Below are 19,632 nucleotides of genomic sequence, written 5' to 3'. Positions count from 1 at the left end.
AATGAAACAAGAAACAGGCCTCGAGCAATTATCCATTTCCCCCAGCAATCCAGAGAATGGAGCTGGGCGTCACATCAAGGCAGCCTCACTACAGAGAACAGCCCTGCAGAGGTACACACTCTAATGGAGGTAGCCCAAGGCACGCTGACACTCATTCAAAGAAGACTTCCCAGAGAATTTGACTTGAATTTCGTAGTGTGGCTAAGTGAATGTCCTCTTTGGTCAGCCTGGTCTTGATCCTGGTTGTGTGAGCTTGGGGAATTGTGTCACCGCTTCCTACCTCAAGAACCCCATCTGCAAAATGGAGGTAAAAGTGTTATTGACTGGTTCCGAGAGGGATGTTGGTGTTGGTCTGAGGGTCTAAACCCATACACATCACGGCACATGGGAAGCGTCCATACTGATGGGGGCTCTCACTGGCTGCAACAGTGACATCCTAGGGCCACACTTAGCCTCTGTTTCCTGTTGGTGGAGAATGTCTTGTCCTAGCTCACAGCAGGGAAAGGATGCTACAACAGAAGCACAGGCTGAACACTGGGCCACTTCTTGCAAGTGCCAGTATGTTCTTCCCATCGTTGAGTGAGAAAGAGTGAGGGATGGCAGAGAGACCAAGGGCTTTGTGGGAACTGGGTCCTATGGAGACATTCCATCCACCATGCCAGGACTTGAGGGCCCCAGTGCCCCAGTGCCCCAGGTGTCACTATTGAAGTAGCTGAAGGTGGGTACCTGGAGCCAGTTGGACACCTGCTTTCTTTCCAATTGTCTGCAAAACAGGCTTTGTGCACCTGCAGGGCCCATGTGGCCTAGAAGACACTTAGTACATTGTTGCTACTAAAGCAGGGAGGCCAGACTCTTCTGCTGGTGGGGCAAAAGGGAGCTATTGGCACCCCTCCCTCACCCTCCCCTCATGACCTCAGAAAGTCCTTCCTTCAAGTGCATCCTCTAGGCTTTCTTCCTTGGTGTACACTCAAGATCTCAAGAGAAGGGGAACTTGTGTGTTTCGAGGGACTCCAGTGTGGGATGGGCCCACTTCCAGTGGTCCAGGATCTAGCAGGTGTTGGTCTTTTCTCCTCCTGCTCATTTCCCTGAATGGTGCTCAGAGGCTCAAAGGCTCAGAGGCTCAGAGGCTCAGAGGCTGGTGTTCCTGAGTTCCCAGGATGCCCTCAGGTGGATCTCCATCAGAGACAGTAGGCAGGAAGCAAGTTAGGTCTGTGGCTTCCCAGCTTAGTCAATTGCCCCAGTTCTCCTGTGACCCATGTCAAAGGCAAGATGTGCAGGGTTCCCGTGGAGCAGCTGAGTGGGTGGAGCAGCTGAGTGGGTGGAGCAGCTGAGTGGGTGGAGCAGCTGAGTGGGTGGAGCCCTGGAATCTGCTTCTTAGACAAGGGCTTGCTACTGCTCTTCTGCTGTAGGATTAAGGAGCAGTCTAGCTGGTGGCAGGGCTTCAGTCCCTCACACTCACAGTAGTCACGGAGTTAATCTTGTTGGCCCACAATCCATCTCAAGACCCCTGCCTCTCACCCCAACTCCCCAGGACAGCTGACCTCCAGAGCTGGGTCATCCCTATCTCCAGGAAGATAGATGGCCAGACCCTTTGAGGGGGCAGCAGGAGAGAGCTTTCCTCTCCCCCAGGCAGCTCTTGCCAGGCCCATTAATCACCAGTAATCACTGCTGGGAGGGAGCTCCTTCTCGGCTAATTAAAATCTCTCTGGCTGCAATCGAGGCCTGTTTCCTCTAATTTGTGTTCTTTGGAGATGAGAAATGGTTGGTGGGAGAACCTGCCTTGCGCTCTGCTAGGACTCTGCCACCTGCTGCGGGTGCCTGAGTCCTGTCACTTGTCCTAGATTCTGTTGGTTCACTCTGCTCTGAGCTTTACGCACTCTGGAACTAGTCATACGGGGTTAAGGGCAGGTTGATGGCCTTGGGTAGGATGTTCTCAGACTTCCTCTGTGTCTGTTCTAACCAGTCAGGCCCAACAAAGCATCAGGGTGAAGGGTGCCAGAGGACAGAGGCAATCTGGGTAGGGATGGGAAGTCAGGTGGGTCTGAGCTGCCCAGAGAGGGAGGAACTTCCTAGGAGGAAGATGGAGGGATACAGTGTCCTGTGGGAGTGGAGTTCTGTAGCGTAGGACACCAACCCTCTCTGTAAAACCTATGAAGCAGAGGCTCTGTCCCCGGAACACAGAACATAGAACACACCATCATACACGCAGTCAGGTGGTGCCACCTCTACACCAGAGCCGTGCTCCCATCTCCCTTCTCAGCTTCCCAAAGCCTCTCTTGAGAGTCTACTTCATCATCTTCCTCCTCCAGGAAGTCTACCATGCTTGCCCACACTGTTCTACATTAGCTAATTCTCTAATTTCTTTCAGAACTGGGATGCTTTTAGGCTCCTGACAGATAGAATGGCTTTGGCACACCACAGACTGGATTGGGCTGGCATATATGGGGTCAGCATAGCCTTGAGTCCTCATCTTTTTCCCCCCTTGCCCCATTGTGATTTGCCTCAGTAGACCTTTCCCGGGTCCTTACATTTTTCTGGAGCTGAGCATGGTGCACGGAGCCCAAAGGCCCATGCCACCCATTTCTTGGTCCTGGCTAGGCTGACTTTGGGCCCCCTGTCTTCAGCCTGAACCCCTATAGCCACGACGAGGGCTGCCTCGGTTCCAGCCAGGACCACGTGCCCCTGGCTGCCCTTCCCCTGCTGGCCATCTCCTCCCCACAGTACCAGCACGCTGTTGCCACTGTCATCGAGCGAGCCAACCACATCTATGGCGAGTTCCTCAAGTCCTCTGATGGGATTGGCTTCAATGGGCAGGTAGGGGGCACCTTGTTCTCTCTCACTCTGTGCTAGCTGCTACCTAAAAGGGGATGGGATCTGCTGCAAGGGTTAAGGCAGGCTAGACTTGTAGCATCCGAGACTGAAGGAGGCGTTTGATGGGGAGGAGGAGGGTCCCATTGCCCTGACTTAAAGTCTGTGCTAGTCCTTAGCTAGTCTGACTCTTAAGCACGGCTGGACCATTGACCTCTGGCTGACTCCAAAGGAAATCTATTGTCAAGATGAGCCTACCCTCCATATGTGCTTATCTAAGCAACTCATTAGGACAGATTCCTTATTCTCTCATGGGAACATGTCCCTACTGGGACTGGATGTGGGGTGAGAGTGCTTCAACAGGCAAGCCTACCACCCTGTTGTACCTCTGCAGGTGTGTCTCATCGGGGACTGTGTGGGCGGCCTCCTGGCTTTCGATGCTATCTGCTACAGTGCGGGACCCTCAGGGGACAGCCCTGGCAGCAGCAGCCGGAAGGGGAGCATCAGCAGTACCCAGGTGTGGTCAGGCTGGGGGATGGTAGAGGGCCGGGCACGTCCCTGTGTGTATCTCCTAAGAGCAGAGGAGCAGGTGGCTCCCCAAAGGAAGGTCGTTCCAGGCACTCGTGTTGGCATTATGATGTCTGTGGTACAAAGGATTATATGAGAATAGCAAGAGCATGTTAGCACAGACCAAGAAACAGGCCTAGAAGATGCCTGCTAGTGTGTATCTCCCTAGAGAGCCGCCCAGTGTCTTGACTCGGTGGCCCATCCCTGTGGCCACAGGAAGTGGCCTATGCTTTGTAAACCACCAGCTACCACCATGAGCGCATGTTTGGCAAAAGGGGGGGTTCACTTACACCAAGGGGAAGAGGCAGGGCCCCAGGACCCCTGTGATTGCTATGTGTTCTGCTCCAGGACACCCCTGTGGTGGTGGAAGAGGACTGTAGTCTGGCCAGCAGCAAGCGGCTCAGTAAGAGCAACGTCGATGTCTCCAGTGGAGTGGAGGATGAGGACCCCAAGAGGCCGTTGCCTCGGAAACAGAGTGACTCCTCCACATATGACTGCGAGGCTATCACCCAGCATCATGCCTTCCTCTCAAGGTAACCCTCTCTACCCCCTAGCACCCGCCCCCCACCCCTGGCTGCATCACAGCAACACAGCATCCGTGGCTCACCAGCAGGGCTTGTGACCAGCCAGTCACCCTAGACCCTTTTCCAGGGACTCATAGATAGCATGGGATTTCTGGAACCAGCACCACTTGTCATTGGCCTTATACCCACACCAGGGAATTTTCAGTTTGTCTCTGCCCCCGTTCAAACCTGCAGACACAGGGGATAGTCTATTGCACCTCTCTGGGCTTTGGCTTCCTCTCTGCGAAAGGATAGGGCTGCCCAGTTCCACTTCTTGTATAGATTGGCGAATCTAGTGAAGTTACGGAAAGGGGTGTGCTTGGTGGACTGCCCCAGGGTTTCTACTGACTGTTTCTCAGAGGAGAACTCAGTCACAGCACTGGGTCCTGAAGAGCTGGGGCAGCCTTCTGCTCTCCTTGTCCTCACCTCAGTGTCTTGGATGTGACAAACCCTACAAACTATCCTTTCAGTTTCTAGGAGAGATGGCTGATGAGAAGCTAAACAAACATTGAATGAGGAGAGAAATGAGCACTGAACAGGGACCCAAACTGGAGGCTGGGGTGGAGGGAGCTTTTTTCTTTCCATTTCTCTTCAATTCTCCCCTTCCCACCCCTCTCCACTTCCCCTCGTTTGCCTCCTAAGTGGCAAGTATCATGGTGTCACCAAAACAGTATTTTTCACGTAATTTATATATAGTTTTTCTAAGATACAAAGAACCCCAAAGCCTCTTATACTGTGACCTTCCCCCAATTAATTAAAAATATTTGGTAAATATTCTTAATGTAATATAAATTTGAATATGTAACTACTTCCTTAATCCAACTAATTGGATATTTTGGGGCTTTTCAGTTTTTTTTTACTGCTATAAAAAGCTCTATATTTGATATCTATATCTACATATCTATATCTATATGATTATTTTTAGTTTTACTTATGTGTCTGTGTGCCTGTGTATGTATGTGCAAATGCTTGCAGAGGCCAGAAGAGAAGCACTGGGTTCCCTGGAGCTGGAGTTGCATGTGGTTGTGAGCCACCTGATAGAGAGTGCTCTTGACCCCTGAGCCAGCTCTCCAGCTCCTACACTAGAGACCTTTGTGCACAAACATTAATGTCCATGCTAGACTCACAGTAATCTTGCCTTCACCCGTGGTTTGTATACTGTGGTTCCATGTATTGATGATCAACTATGGTCTGAAAATATTAAATAGAAGTAAATCCGTTCTAAATTGCATGGTGAAGTCTCATTCTATCCTGCTCTGGGCATGAATCACTCCTTTGTCCAGTGTGTCCACTCTGTCTACGCTACTTATCCGTTACCTCCTGGCCGCCAGGGTACCACAGTGCTAGAGTTAATATGACCCTCACTTTACTTTGGGATGGTCCCAAAGGGTAAGAGTAAGTAACTATGCTGACAATTTAGATATGAAAAAAAGAAGCTTCAAGGTATCCTCTCTAAAAGAAAATGTGAAATTATAATATTTTGCAAGACACATCCATATAACTTTTATTACATTATGTTGTTATCATTGTTATTTTATTATTAATCATTCTCTTAATGTGCCTCACATATAAATTAAATTTTATTCCAGGTACATTGACTATAGGAAAAGCACCCTATGAAAGGATTTGGCACTTTCACTGAGGTCTCGGGATATAGCCCTATGGATGAGTGTGGACCTCTGCTCTTCCTGCAGATGGATTCCTGGAGGTGGGATAGGATAGGAGGCTGTGGGTTCTGTAGGGTTAAGCTTTGAATGCTAAGGCTCCTCTATCAAGTCAACCTCTGGAATAGCATCCAGGTACAAAGGAGGGTTGAGAGGTGAAAACCTCAACATTTCTGGTTCATCCTTGAAGCATCCTTTAGGAAAGCCCAGATCTGAAGAGCGATCAGCTAGACATCCAGGACTTTAAGTAGTGAGCACAACACAGCCAGCTTTCCCCTCTGGTGCAGGAACAGATGGCTGTTTCTCTGGCAATTAAGTAGTTGGCAAGTGTCTAGGGACATTGCTGTACATGGAATATACATAGTTAAACTTCGTCATCATTGGCTGAGAGAGCAGGAGGCAGCACATGAAGACTGCGTGCTGGCTCACTCCTGAGGGTGGACCCTTGCCTGCAGCATTTTAAACTGTTACTTTGGAAGTTTTTTTCTCTAACTTGAATATTTTAGATGACTTTGCCTTCAGAAGGTGCCTGATCCATCTTGTCATCCCCTGTCACAGTTTAACCACTTACTGGATCTGGTGCTTGTTGGAAGGCCAGGGAGGCAGCCTTGGCTTCTCTCTGCTCTCAGTGCCCAGCTCTGTATCTGTGGCTAAACACAGGCTAGATTCCTTGGGGTAGATCAGGCTCTTGGACTGAGAATGTGGGATACTGATCTTACATATCTGTTAAGTGGAGCGGGGAGGCCAGGCTATTTGCACCTGTGTCTGCCTGTTGTCTGGAACATGAGTTATGGTAAAAAAACAAAAACAAAAACAAAAAAACCCTGCTGCTAACAGCGCCAGCAGCAGCCAGCTGGCCCGTGTGCTGACCAGGCTCCTCCTGTGGAAGGTGCAGGGATTTTCAGAGTGGCTTTTACAAACAGCATGCAGGGAGGGCAGGTGGTACAGATGCTCACAGGTGCTCAGCCAGGTTTCACAAGAAGAGTTGTAGCAGATCCCAGCTACACAGATTGCTTAAGCATGATCTACGGCTGTCTGGCATGGCAGAAGAAGTCCAGGCGGTGGGTGCAGGTGGCCTATAAAGTCTTGCAGACTCACCACCTGGCCCATGCAGAATATGTTTGCTGAACTCTCTGCTCCAGCCAAATGATGGCCTGGGTGGCCAACGCTAAGTCACGAGTCTCTGTGGATGGTGTCAAAAAGTGCTCTCTGGTTCCCAGTCCCAATCCAGTAATGGACGGTTGGGCATCCTGCTCTCAGAACGCATCTGTGCCTCCTGGCTCTCCTCTGATCTGCCATCCCTCCCTCCAGCAGCATCCACTCCAGTGTGCTGAAGGATGAGGCTGAGGCTCCTGCAGCTGGCACCCCCCAGCTCTCTGAGGTCAGCCTGGGTCGCTTTGACTTTGATGTGTCTGACTTCTTCCTCTTCGGCTCACCGCTGGGCCTGGTCCTGGCCATGCGGAGGACAGTGCTGCCTGGGATAGATGGTGGGTATGGGCGGGCCAATGGCTCAGGGGATCAGGGCATGGGAAATTGGGAGGGCGGACAGAGTGACTGAGGCAGGTTAGATAGAGAAATTATAGAAACTGGGGGAGAATATAGGTGGCTTGCCAAGGCTTGACAGAGATGAGGCAGCTCGGTGGACTTCACTGTCCCTTCCATGTCTCCTCTGTCCTGTGGTCATGCCCCATGAGAATGTAGGCCCAAACATTCACCCTATCATAGAAAATCCTCTCTCCCTGTGTCCAGCAGACTTTCTGCAGCCACATGGGTCTCCAAACCTCTCTACCCAAACTAGCACTAGGGGCCTTTGCCATGTAGCAGCTGAAGTTAAAGCTCTTTCCAGCAGACACATGATGTCATTTGCCCAGCATGCGCCTTCCAGAGAGTCTGAGGACAGGAGTGCAGACTGTCATTCATTGCTTTCTGTTGGAGCTGCAGCAAGGAGAGGCAGGCAGAGCTCAGGGCCACTCTCCATGTTGCAGAGACTTTAAATTCCCAAGTGCAGCAAACTCAAGCTCCTGACCTAGGACTGGTGGAAGGCACGGGGCCTCCATGAAGACACCTACTGGCCAGTGTAGGAACTGCTTCACCTGTTCTGACTAAGCTTGAGAGCTCCCGATCAAGGATTCATTGTCCTAGCTGAAGGGACTTGGGTTGGCTTAATAAATCGGGGAGTGGCTGAGTGTTGGTTAGAGGAACTTAAAGAAGTATCCCAGTGTGAAGAGTGGAAGGAGGGCCTTGTAGTCTGAAGGAAGTCCTGTTTGAAGACAGAGGAAGGAAAGCAGCAAGCTTGTAGGTGTTCGCCAGGGCTGTAGTGCTGTTTATTTTCAATGGTGCCCCTAAGTGGGGCAGATTGGCAAGGCTTTCAGGGCCAGACTAGGCATTTTGTTTCTGGGTTGTGTGATGGCTAGTTTTCTATCAAACTGACATAAGCTAGACATCTCTGAGAGGGCGGAACCACAATTGAGAAAAATGCCTTCACAAGATTGGCCTGAAGGCAAGCCTGTGGGTCATTTTCATAACTGATGATTGATGGGAGGGGCCTGGCCCACTGTGAGTGGTCCTGTTCCTGGGTGGGTGGTCCTGGGGGTGTATAAGAAATCAAACTGAGTAAGCCAGTAAGCAGTATTCCTTCATGGCTTCAGCTTCAGTTCCTGCCTCCAGGTTCCTGCCTTGAGGTCCTGCCCTGATTTACCCCAGTGATGGAGTGTGGCCTGAGAGTTGGCAGATGGAATAAACTCTCCCCCCCCCCCAAGTTGCTTTTGGTCACGGTGTTGTAGTACAGAAATAGAAACCCTAACTAAGATTGGTAGCAAGGACCTAGGGGAGGTTCTTGAGCAGGAGAGAAGGCTACTGAAGGCTGCATTCGAGGGAGCTCTTTAGAGCCATTTGAAAGGGGCTTCTGCATGTGTCTTCTTCCCACTCACCCAGGTTTCCAGATGCGTCCTGCCTGTAGCCAGGTCTACAGCTTCTTCCACTGTGCAGATCCCTCTGCTTCACGGCTTGAGCCACTGCTGGAGCCCAAGTTCCACCTGGTGCCTCCTGTCAGCGTGCCTCGCTACCAGAGGTTCCCCCTGGGCGATGGACAGTCTCTCCTGCTCGGTAGGTCCTGAGGCTATGTGTGTGTTAAATTGGAGGCTGCTAGGTTTGGGAATGTTCTTTCTTGCTCAGCCTTTCAAACTGTCAGCAGTGGGGTGGCTCCCGGGAGCAGGGCTGTGTTGTTAGAGGAGTGGGCAGGAAGCCAGCTGGCTTCAGTGCTCTAGAGTAGGTGCCTGTGCCAAGGACCTTCTCTTTTATGGGCATTTTGGTGCCACCTCAGTCGCTGGCAGGCTCCCATTTGAGCTTCTATGACTAAGGCTGGAAAAACAGTGGGGTTATTGATCTGAGGGCAAGTCAAAGGTGCCTGCCCAGGACTGCTTCCCATGCCCATCCCAGACCCTGCAAAGACATAGCAGAGCGTTGGCCGGGGCTTGGAGGAGGATTGTATTTGGATAGGTAGAGAGGCATTGGAGGGACAATAAGAGCTGTTGGTTAGTTCAGAGAAGAACCAGTGGTTTCTGGATTCAAAGGAATATGTGTGTGACTGGGTATGATATGACCAAAGGCAGGCCCAGCATGGACAAGTGGGTACTTGGCAACCAGTCTTGGCTCCATAGCTCCATATCACCATTGGGGAACTCTAGCCTAATGGTTTTAGAGGTTTTTGTCAGAGATGAGGGAATGCTGTACCCATAACTCATTTCAGGATTAGAATTTACCCGTCTTTGTTCCTCATGTCAAAGGGATATATTGGTTTAGGACTTCCACGAGGAAGCAAGGCTCCAACGTCTGCTTCTGCTACTTTGATGTTCCCTCTAAAAGTGGGATTCCCCCAACCTTAGAGGGTCTCCCCCACCCCCAGCTTGCTGGATGATGTCATTTCCATCTACTTTCACCTCAGCCATGTGTCTCTGTGGGTCAGGGGAGGGATCTGATGAGAGGCCATGGTTAGCCATTGCATCATGACTATAGCTAGGCTGTAGGGCCAACCTCCCAGGCTTCCCTGTAACGTTTGTGAGATAGGATGATGTTGCGCTCACCACCTATGTCTGTATCACTCACAGTTTGTACTGTGTTTGTGTGTGGGTATAGGGTGATGATGGCCTGCTAGGCCTGGGCTGGCTTCTCTGCCCTTCCAGTCTCTTGCCCAGCATGGGAGCTGTCACTAAATAAGCCACTCTGCTGGATACTCAATGCTTGCCCTGACCTTGCAATTCCCCCTCCAGCTGATGCCCTGCACACCCACAGCCCCCTATTCCTGGAGGGAAGCTCCCGGGGAAGCCCCCCGCTTCTGGATGCCCCTGCCTCGCCCCCTCAGGCCCCAAGATTCCAGCGCACAGAACGGAGGCTAAGTGAAGGCAGCTCCCATAGCGACAGTTCAGAGTCCTCGGACAGCCTGGCACCTATGGGTGCCTCCCGCAGTGAGTGAGGCCCTATGGGGGCCCAGCTTGCATTTGAGGGGCAGGGACTTTCTCTGGGGGGGTGGGCCCACACAGCAGGGCTGCTGTGGGCAAGCTCTTGGGTTAGAAGGGGTTGTGAAAGAACTCATGATGACATTCCTGCCTTTGGGGAAAGGGATGGGAATGGGGATGGGGGATGGGGTTGGGTGGAGGGAAGACTGATCGGGTTTCCCTTTGAGTCCTCACTGATTTCCTAAGCTGGCCAAGCTCTGATCCAGGAGAGAGCCCTAAATGGACCAGCTAGGACTATGTTTTCCCCATCCCCAAACTCACAGATGGATATTAAGCCCAAGGGCCTCCCTCACACACTATCAGCTTAGCTCTATTTCCAACCTTTGAGTCTGAGTTCTGATTTTGAATGGGGCTTTGACTTCTGACCACGGCCCATGACTGAGATTTGACCTCATGTATATTCTTGACCTCTGACCCTATACAGGCCTCTGATCTCTGGTCATACACTGTGCCCCAACCTTTGCAGGCACAGACTAATTTGTGACCTCAGAGAGAGCCCCTGGGAAGTGCCCTGGGGTGCGACTCTGACCGTCTTCATGTGGCTGGTCCTCCTTCTTGTGACTAGGTGGGAGCCCATGTCTTAGTGGTGGATGATCAGAAGGGCAGGTGAAAGGCCAGGAGTCACCTCCCATCCTGCTCATTCTGGGCAGGTGCTGTGACCCTAACCTTGCTGGCACATCTCCACTGAGTCTGTGCCTGCTGGCTTTTGGCCATTCTGTCCTCACCTTCCTCTTGGTCCCACAGTCACAGCCAAGTGGTGGGGAACCAAGAGGATTGACTATGCCCTGTACTGCCCAGATGTCCTCACCGCCTTCCCCACAGTGGCTCTGCCTCACCTCTTCCATGCCAGCTACTGGGAGTCTACCGATGTGGTCGCCTTCATCTTGAGACAGGTACTATGGCTCCCTTATTGGCCCAGCCTGTTGGCCCCTCTGGGGAATCCCAGGCTTCTCTTGTGACCATGTGGAGCACTTGGCCTGTGACAGTGGTGGGAAAGCACTGGGGCATGGATGTCAAGAGAAATGAGAGGCCAGAGAAGGGGTTCCTTTAAGAACTCTGACTTTGTAGATAATTAACTAGATAATCAGCCTGCAGATGAAGCCATGTCTCTGTGTCATGATGGAGGAGGTGGAGCAATGCATGCCTGGTCCCTCTGGGTCTTAGTGTCTTTGCCTTTAAAACAGAACAGCAGGAAGTCCATAACCTGGAGGTAATGGGGGCAGAGAGTTGGGGACAGTTCTGAAGGTCTGGTGTGGTTATACCTGGGTATGGCAGAGATGTAATCAAGGAAGAGCTATCAGCTGACCTGTGCTTTGAGAAGGAAGCTTTGGGACTGCTATTATGGGATCCAGGAGAGGAGGCCTGGTGTCCCTAGGAAGCAGAGATAGTATATGAGCCCCATCAGGACACAAAAGCTTGGACTAGGTGCCAAGGGGTGATAACACGTGGACTCAGTGCCAGTACTTCTGAGGTCTGAGCTGAGGGAAGGAGCTAGCTAAATGGTCCTGTCTTTGATTTCCTAGTACTTTGACCAGAGGGGATCTGGGCAGGGGGAGTCAAGGCTGTACTTCTGCAGGGTAAGACCCATGGTAGGTGTTGGGGGGCAGTGAGTCTGAAGCTTAGGGAAGGTATCAGGACTGGAGACAAAAATGTGCTTGTCATCAGACCTTGGCTATTCTAGAAATCCCATAAGGATACCAATGAGGTCACCACAGATAGCAGAGACAAGCCAGGAGCTCCCTGGGGAGACAGGGAAGATCCCTTTGAATGATGGAAGTGACCATCCCCATAGGTTGGAGGAGAACCTGGATAAGTAGACAGGAGAGGTGGAAGTCCCAGGGACACAGCAGAAGTGGCGTCAGTGGAGTGCTAGGGACAGAAGCTGTTGGGGTAGCCAGAGGAGAGGAGGCAGGTGAGGTGTGTAGAAGACTTATGGAGGACTTGATGCCATGAGGATCTCCAAGGAGAGGGTGGTCTATATGAAATGAGCAGTGGTAGGCATTTTTGGATGTTGAGAAGAATGACCCAGCAGAAAAGGTCTGGACCAGAAAATGAAGTGATGGTCTGAAGAAGGGGACAGAGCAGAGTCAGGAGTTCACGGCTCCCACTGGCCTTAGGCAAAGGTCACCTGTAATATTGGAGGGAAGGCAGAGAACAAACAAATGATAACTAGGTATCTGCAGGATTCAGGCATGAAGGTGAGAGGCTGCTCCCAAAGCAACCAAGGGGACAGTTCTCTGGTTCTAGCTGTCCGTCCAGACAGATGTGAAGGGAGACAGCACCCAGGGTTGAGGCAGGGTCCAGACAATGCAGGAGGGAGGCCAGAAGCAGGCCCTAGCTGGCAACTGTTTGGGGAGGCAGAAGGACAACACATGAGAATGTGCCACCAAGCCCCTCCTCGCTCTTGGCCAGGTGATGCGTTACGAGAGTGCAAGTGTGAAGGAGAGCACTGGTCTGGACCCCACAGCTCTGAGCCCTGCTAACCCCCGTGAGAAGTGGCTGCGTAAGCGAACCCAGGTCAAGTTGCGGGTAAGCTTGCTGTGCTGCAGTTGGCTCTGTTAGGCAGCTGACCTTGGGGGCGTGGGCAGTCACTCGCCAGATAAGAACTCCGGTTTGCCTGGTAGAGAGCTTGCCTCCCTTCCAGCTGGGTATGAGGGAGCAGGTGTGGGCTTCAGGGTCTGGTTCCATGACTCCACCTGGCAGTCCAGGGCTCCCGGGATGGTAAAACTAGGGCAGTTGTGGAATGATGGCTCCATGCCAGGCTTCTGAAAACATGGACTTGACACAAAAGGTCTTGCCTATGCCCAGGGCTCTCAGCTATTAAGTAGGATTTGGGGTGATCCTTGCTGCAATGGGCATGTATACACCAGGGTGAAAATGGGTAGGATTGGCAGGGTAGGCTCCAGCAGGCCACTGTAAAGATGGGGTTCCTCTGTAGGGACTTGGGGATAAAGAGGAAGCTGGGAAGAACACATACTTTTATTCTCTCAGCAAACTGTCATCGTGCCTATGTCTCAGGCCCTCTGCAGGGAGGTCGCACAGTCTGAGACTATAGTGACACAGAGTTGCCCTGGTGAGCAGCCCCTGTCTAGCGAGAAAGAACAGTAAGCAAGGTTCTAATCAGTCCCAAAAGGCAGAGTGACTAACTCTTCATGAATCGACTTTTTGGGGGCATGAACATACTGAGATAAACTTCACCTAGCACGAGTCATACATTCACAGTGTCAAATTCAATGGATTTTAGTGTATTCACAGTTGGATGCGACCCGACCCATGGTCAGTTTTAGAACATTTTGTCACCTCATAAAGGAAACCCCTTTCCCTGCAGCCCTCTTCCCTTCTGCGCTGTCGCTAACTCCTCCCTGAGTAACCAACCAATCGTCTAGTGTCAGCCTCTGCAGACTCACCCGTTCTCAGCATTTCATGCAAATGAAGCCACACATGTGTTTGTGTCTGCCTTCTTTCACTTAGCATCTTAACATAGGATCACCCATGATGTGTCACGTATAGGAACGTTTCCTGACTGGATACTATTCTACTGTATCCATATGTTCTGTTCACCCAGTTGTCAGTTGATGGGCATTTGGGGTGTTTCTACCTGTTGGCTATTTTGAATAATTTACATATTCATCTGCATCTTTTGTAGACACATATTTTCATTTCCCTTGGGCATAGATAGGGAGTGGTGATTCTATGCTTAATCTCTTGAGTGTACCTTCCACAGTGGCTGCCTCATTTTGTTCCCACCAGCAGTGTTTGAGGGTTCTGATTGTGGCACATCCTCCACTCAGCATCCATTGTTGTCTGAGTCTTTGACTCTGGGTATCTTAGTGTGTGACGACCCCACTGCTCAGGCTTACTTCCAAGCACCCATCCATCCACTGCAGTGTTCCACAGGTGCAGGGCTTAAAGGAACCTCCAACCTAGGGCAGGTCCGATGAGGGGGGTTTTATAAGGACTGGTGTCAATGAGTTCTGTAGGGGTGTACTGGGGTGAATCACATGGCCTTCAAGTTGAGAGGAGGTGGACTTCACATTTTGGGGGATGGAGTTGAGTCTCTTGCTGGGGGATGGGCTGCAGTTTGGGGAAAGGAATGTCAGAATAAGAGGGTGGAGGAGGGGTACCAGGAAAGCAGAATGCAGAGGCACTTCTGCAAGGCTTGGCTCCCCCTGTGCTACACTCAGGATTTGGAGTTCAGTGGAAGGTATGGGATGCCGGCCAGGTTGGGTCAGATCTGTATCTTATAAAAGACTCAGAGGATCTGTCTGGAGGCAGCCCTAAAATACAGAGTTCATTAAGAAGTTTCTAGCAGAGTCTAAATGACACTTGTGGGCAGGGAACGCACAAAGATTTGACCAGTATGAGGTATAAAGGTCACCAGATTGACGGACCAGGATCTCAAAGGCTAGCCTGTGAGTGGACAGTTGGGACCAACACAGGGCTTGGAGCTGCAGAATGAATGGGGGCAGAACTGAAAGACAAGGGCACTGAGATATCAAGGGAGGGAATGAGTCACCATCCAGGATCCTATGAGGGAGGGGCTGAGGCTTCAGGGAAAGGAGACTTGGATGGCGGTCAGCCAATCAGTGAGGATGCTCTGGTCAGGCTCACAAGCTTGTCTATATTATTCTTTCTATTGTTGTGCATTTAAAAAACTTAAAACTCACAGGCTAGCCTTTGAGGTCCCATTTTTAAACTTTCCATTTAAAAAAGGAGCTATGTACATGGCTGTTTATGCAGAAGGAAGAACCAAAGGTGACTGGGTAGATTCCAGCTCAGAAATCTGAAAATGATTGTCAGGCTGTAAAGGCCAGGCATCAGTCACATCAGGGGGTGTGCAGAGGCAAGAGCACTAGGCACAGCTCTGTGGGCTGCCTAGGGAGCAGTTTGGTATTTCACGGTCTGCTTCTGGGATTCTAGTGGAGGAAGCTCACGGGACAGCTGATTCAGTTGGGCCACACCCTGGAAGCCATTCTAACAAGGCTTTAATGACAAAGCAAGAGTGAGTACCTTATCTGCAAAAGCTGAGCCAGGTTGTTTCTTTCTGTCCTTGCAGAACGTTACTGCGAACCACCGTGCCAATGATGTAATTGCTGCTGAGGATGGCCCCCAGGTCTTGGTGGGGCGCTTCATGTATGGCCCTCTTGACATGGTAGCTCTGACTGGAGAGAAGGTACCCCAAGGGTTGAGCATCTCCTCCTTGGCTCACTTGCCCCACGTGACTCAGGTCCACAGGGCAGAAAGGGTGATAGGACACAGCACAGGGTACACTCCTCATTAAATCAAGGGATAAGGGGAACGTGATACCTCCAAAGAGGTGGGGAAGCCAGCGTGGCTGCCACATGGAGGGAGGGTGGTAACAGACTCTAGGATACAGCAGGCACTGTGCCCAAGGGTCTGCTGTCTTGGCTGTTAAGCATGCTGTCCTGCAGTCTGCAGCAGGTTCTTTGCTCCCTTCACCGGCTGCAGGTGGACATCCTGGTGATGACCGAGCCGTCGTCAGGCCGCTGGGTCCACCTGGACACAGAAATCACCAACAACAGTGGCAGAATCACATACAATGTGCCCCGGCCCCGGCGTCTGGGGGTTGGTGTCTACCCTGTAAAGATGGTGGTCAGGTAGGATCAGGATGTGTGTGAGAACATTCATGTGGTGGACTTTCGGGGTGGCTTTCCCATCCATGCTTGGCTAGAAGACAGAGTTTATTTCTGTTTGCATGGAGCGAGGAAAAAGGAGGAGGCCATCAGCCATCGTACTAGGAGGTGCCACCAAGACCCTGACCCCAGGCTGACTGATTTCAGCTGCAGGCTGACCTCAAGTTGATACCTTCCAGGGGTGACCAGACCTGTGCGATGAGCTACCTCACGGTGCTTCCCCGAGGCATGGAGTGTGTTGTGTTCAGCATTGACGGGTCCTTTGCCGCCAGTGTGTCTATCATGGGAAGTGACCCCAAGGTCCGGCCAGGTGCAGTGGATGTTGTTCGGTGAGTGTTACCTCCCCCCAAGGAAGGTGTCTCCCAGGGCAGGAGCCAGAAGTTTTGGAGAAGGTACATTAGGTCGTGTCTCCCTCCCCCCCCCTCCTTTAGGATATCTGTTGGTCTCTGCCCCTAGGCATTACACAGTTCTGGCTCTGCCTCCAAGTCACTGGGGACCTTTGGTAGGCTCAGTCTCTTTTGTAGACTTTAGCTCATTCATTTGTTCCTCCAAGTTCGCTCTTCTCTTCTCTTGGCCATCCCTTCACCTTACTCTGAGGTCAACTCCACACCAGGCTCTAGTTTGGGTTCTGTGTTTAGATTGCTGCTGGTGGAAGGAATCTGAGACCAGTGGAGGAAAATAAGTCACAGGGCTTAGAGGTGATCAGTGGTGACAACAGAGGCCCAGACCCCAAGGCTGGATAGGAACGCTAGTTCGTGGCAGCTGACATGGGGATCATGCTGCCCAAGAAGCTGGGCTGACTTCTAGGCTCAGAGACAGTTCTCCTCCAGCTGCTTTCTGGCTCCTAGAGGAGGCCCTGGATAGCCTGCTGAGAGGGTAGCTGGTCAGTGGGGATGGGGGCTGCGCTCTCTCCCTCCGTGGCCCCTGCCTCCTTCACCGCAGCACTGACACCTTGCTAGTTTCCAGAAACGGCTTTTTATGAACTCGGCACAGAGCCGTGTGCCTGGGGGTCCATCTGGGGTCTCCCAGCATCCCTCTAGCACCCGCATTGTGCATCTTCAGTTTTGCAAGCTGTTAGATCACCATCTGGCTTTAGAAAGCCCACTGTGGCATCCAGTTGGTAGCTAGTGCCACAAAAATACCTACCCAGGTCTGGGCTTATCCGTACCCTGGGCCATCCACAGAAAACAGTAAAGAAACAAGAGTAAAGACTCTGCCTGAGAAGTGGGGAGAGCTTCCTGGAAGAGGGATCTAGAAGGATGTTGGCTGTCTAAGGAGGGTCCTGAGTCAGGAGTACAGGGCTATGACAGGGGTGACAGAACACCCCCATGTGGATAGGAAGAGCCCACTCACCAGGACAGTGTCCAAGAGCAAAGGGAAACCTTGAAATGTTATTTCAGCACTAGGGAGCCAAGTATGGTTTCAAGCAAAGGAGCAACAGGGTTGGGTTTGTGGTTTATAGAAATCTCCATGGAAACAGTCAGGGATGATAATGAAGCCAACTCTGCCAGGCAGACTATGTCGAGCTGCTTTGGGATCAGTGTCTTTATCCTTGGCATAGCCCCATGGGGGTGTTTGGATGATTAACCCATCTGTAAGATGGGGAAACTGAGCCTGTGGTGTGTGTGTGTGTGTGTGTGTGTGTGTGTAGTTCAAGGTTACACAAGATCAGATCGAAGTGGGAGGACCAGGGAAAAAGTGGCCACTAAGGACTTTGTAGTGGTTCAGGGGAAAGATGGCACCCAAGGTAAGGACCAGGCACTGAAGGTGGGCACAAAGCCTCTGGTCTGTGGGTATTGGAAGTTGTCTTGTTAGTGGAGAAGATGGAAGCAGAAGAGAGAAAGGGGAGGTATCAGATAGGGCTAGTCCTCACAGGCCATCCAAATGTCTGCCACTCATCAGGGGCGAGGACTTGAGGGTCCCCTTACCATTACTGCTGGCTTCTCCGGAAGGCAGCAGCTGTCAGGGCAGAAACTTGGGCAGCGGGTGGCCTGTGGTGGGCCGAGCTGGACCTAGTGATGCCATCTCGCCAGGCACTGGCAGGACCTGGGCTACATGATCCTTTATATCACGGGGCGGCCGGACATGCAGAAGCAGCGGGTGGTGTCGTGGCTGTCCCAGCACAACTTCCCACAGGGCATGATCTTCTTTTCGGATGGACTGGTGCACGACCCACTGAGGCAGAAGGCCATCTTCCTTCGCAACCTCATGCAGGAGGTGAGTGTGAGCGGGTAAGGAGGTATGGAGAACCATGTAACCCTGTGAAGGCAGGGCCTTCATTAGCCAGCAGAGGGGTTAACCCAAGGACCTCCCCTTCTCTCTCAATGTCAAGAGACTGGGCATCGAGGTCCTCAGCTGGCGTAGGGAGGAAAGCACAATTTTGTTGATTGAGTGTGTGTCTCTTACTGGGACATCTTAACAGAGCTGGGAAGCAGGTGTTATTGTCACTGACAGATATTCATGCTTTATCGTTTCCTGACTCCAAGGCCTAAATTCTTGTCTCTACATCTGGTTATTTCTTCAATAGATATCTCAGTGCCTATTGAAACAGGCCCAGTTGTGTTCCTTGCTGCCTGGTGCTGGTGGTTCTAGCCTGCTTTTTTTGAATCTGCCACCCAGAGCTGTAATTCTTGTATTCGCACCTGGGAATCATTAGATAGGCAAACTCCTGGGCTCAGCAAGGCAGCAGAAACTCGGGTGGGGGGGGGCGGGGGAGGCTGGGACATCTTTGTGTAAAGCCCTCCAGGGCTCCAGAGGATTCTGATGCTTTGGCTGGGGGTTAGGGGGATAGAAGGGAAGGAGGGAGGGAGGGAGAGAGAGAATGAGAGAGAGAGAGAATGAGAGAGAGAGAGAGAGAGAGAGAGAGAGACTCACACATAGAGAGCAGGAGCAGACAAATGAAAACTACACAAGTTCAAATTTTGGTGTCCATAAATAAAGTTTTCTTGGCACACAGCCAAGCTCATCTGTTTATGTATTGTCTGTGGCTGCCTTTGCAATGCAGTAGAAAAGCCGAGTCGAGTTGCTGTGGCAGAGCTCAAAGCCTAAAATATTTACTATTTGGCTTTTCAAAGAAAAAGTCTGCCAATCTCTGATCTAGAGAAAGAAAGGCATGGAAATTGACAATTACTGGTGTGTGGCAGAAAAGGGGCAATATTGGCAAACAGAGGAAGGTCTTAGGTCCGCCTGGGGAATCCCGAGTAGCTGATAGTAGGTAATAACTTGTGGGCTTAGTCTTGACATATGAGTGTGAGTTGTCAGGTAGACAGCAAAGCAGCCTGTGCTGGACCTGGGGAAATATAAAGAGGTTAAGACGGATGTGAAATCAAGCTTTATTTGGGAACAGCTCTGTGGGAGGATACATGTGCCACAGTGGTTTATGAGACTATCCAAAGAGATTGAGGCAAGGGGAATTTTTAAAGGCAAAAAAAAAGGAGGGGGATGACAAAATATATCCTAATACAATACTGTTGGTCTGCAACAAGCAGTAACAATGATGACCTCATTCTGAGGGTGAATGGACAGGTACCGAGCAGATGTGCTTGGAGACATACTGCTTGTGTAATATTGAAGTTGACTTTTTACATTTAAGGTTTTATATTTTAGATCATGTCTCACTGCCTAACCCTGGCTTGCCTAGGACCCCCCACCCCCAACATAGAACAGGTTAGCCTCAAACTTACAGAGATCCATCTGCTTCTACCTCCCAAGTGCTGGGATTAAAGGCATGTGCCACTATACCTGGAGGCTGAAGGCTTTTGTGTAAGGTTGTGGTCCTGGCAGTGTGTGTGTGTGTGTGTGTGTGTGTGTGTGTGAGAGAGAGAGAGAGAGAGAGAGAGAGAGAGAGAGAGAGAGAGAGAGA

The 19,632-nt window shown here is 51.3% G+C and overlaps 1 protein-coding gene across 3 annotated transcripts in view; it reads left to right on the top strand.

Moving 5' to 3' along the window:
* The window catches only part of Pitpnm3 (PITPNM family member 3), an 88,446-nt gene that overhangs the window by 61,947 nt on the left and 6,867 nt on the right, over positions 1-19,632 (top strand). For 2 of the 3 annotated variants that reach the window (XM_021176711.1, XM_029484173.1), the window contains 12 exons: positions 2,625-2,814; positions 3,203-3,325; positions 3,724-3,908; positions 6,917-7,089; positions 8,537-8,707; positions 9,871-10,065; positions 10,861-11,009; positions 12,529-12,645; positions 15,173-15,289; positions 15,586-15,734; positions 15,950-16,099; positions 17,804-17,987. In XM_021176711.1, coding sequence (XP_021032370.1) covers positions 2,625-2,814; positions 3,203-3,325; positions 3,724-3,908; positions 6,917-7,089; positions 8,537-8,707; positions 9,871-10,065; positions 10,861-11,009; positions 12,529-12,645; positions 15,173-15,289; positions 15,586-15,734; positions 15,950-16,099; positions 17,804-17,987 — 1,903 coding nt within the window. Of the gene's footprint in view, positions 1-2,624; positions 2,815-3,202; positions 3,326-3,723; positions 3,909-6,913; positions 7,090-8,536; positions 8,708-9,870; positions 10,066-10,860; positions 11,010-12,528; positions 12,646-15,172; positions 15,290-15,585; positions 15,735-15,949; positions 16,100-17,803; positions 17,988-19,632 lie in introns of all 3 variants that reach the window. The other variant, XM_029484174.1, reaches the window with a different exon arrangement.

Source organism: Mus caroli, chromosome 11, assembly GCF_900094665.2.
Source record: "Mus caroli chromosome 11, CAROLI_EIJ_v1.1, whole genome shotgun sequence".
Classification (NCBI taxonomy): Eukaryota; Metazoa; Chordata; class Mammalia; order Rodentia; family Muridae; genus Mus; species Mus caroli.
The sequence above is the reverse complement of the archived record's forward strand: the minus strand, read 5'-3'. Positions and strand labels throughout refer to the sequence as shown.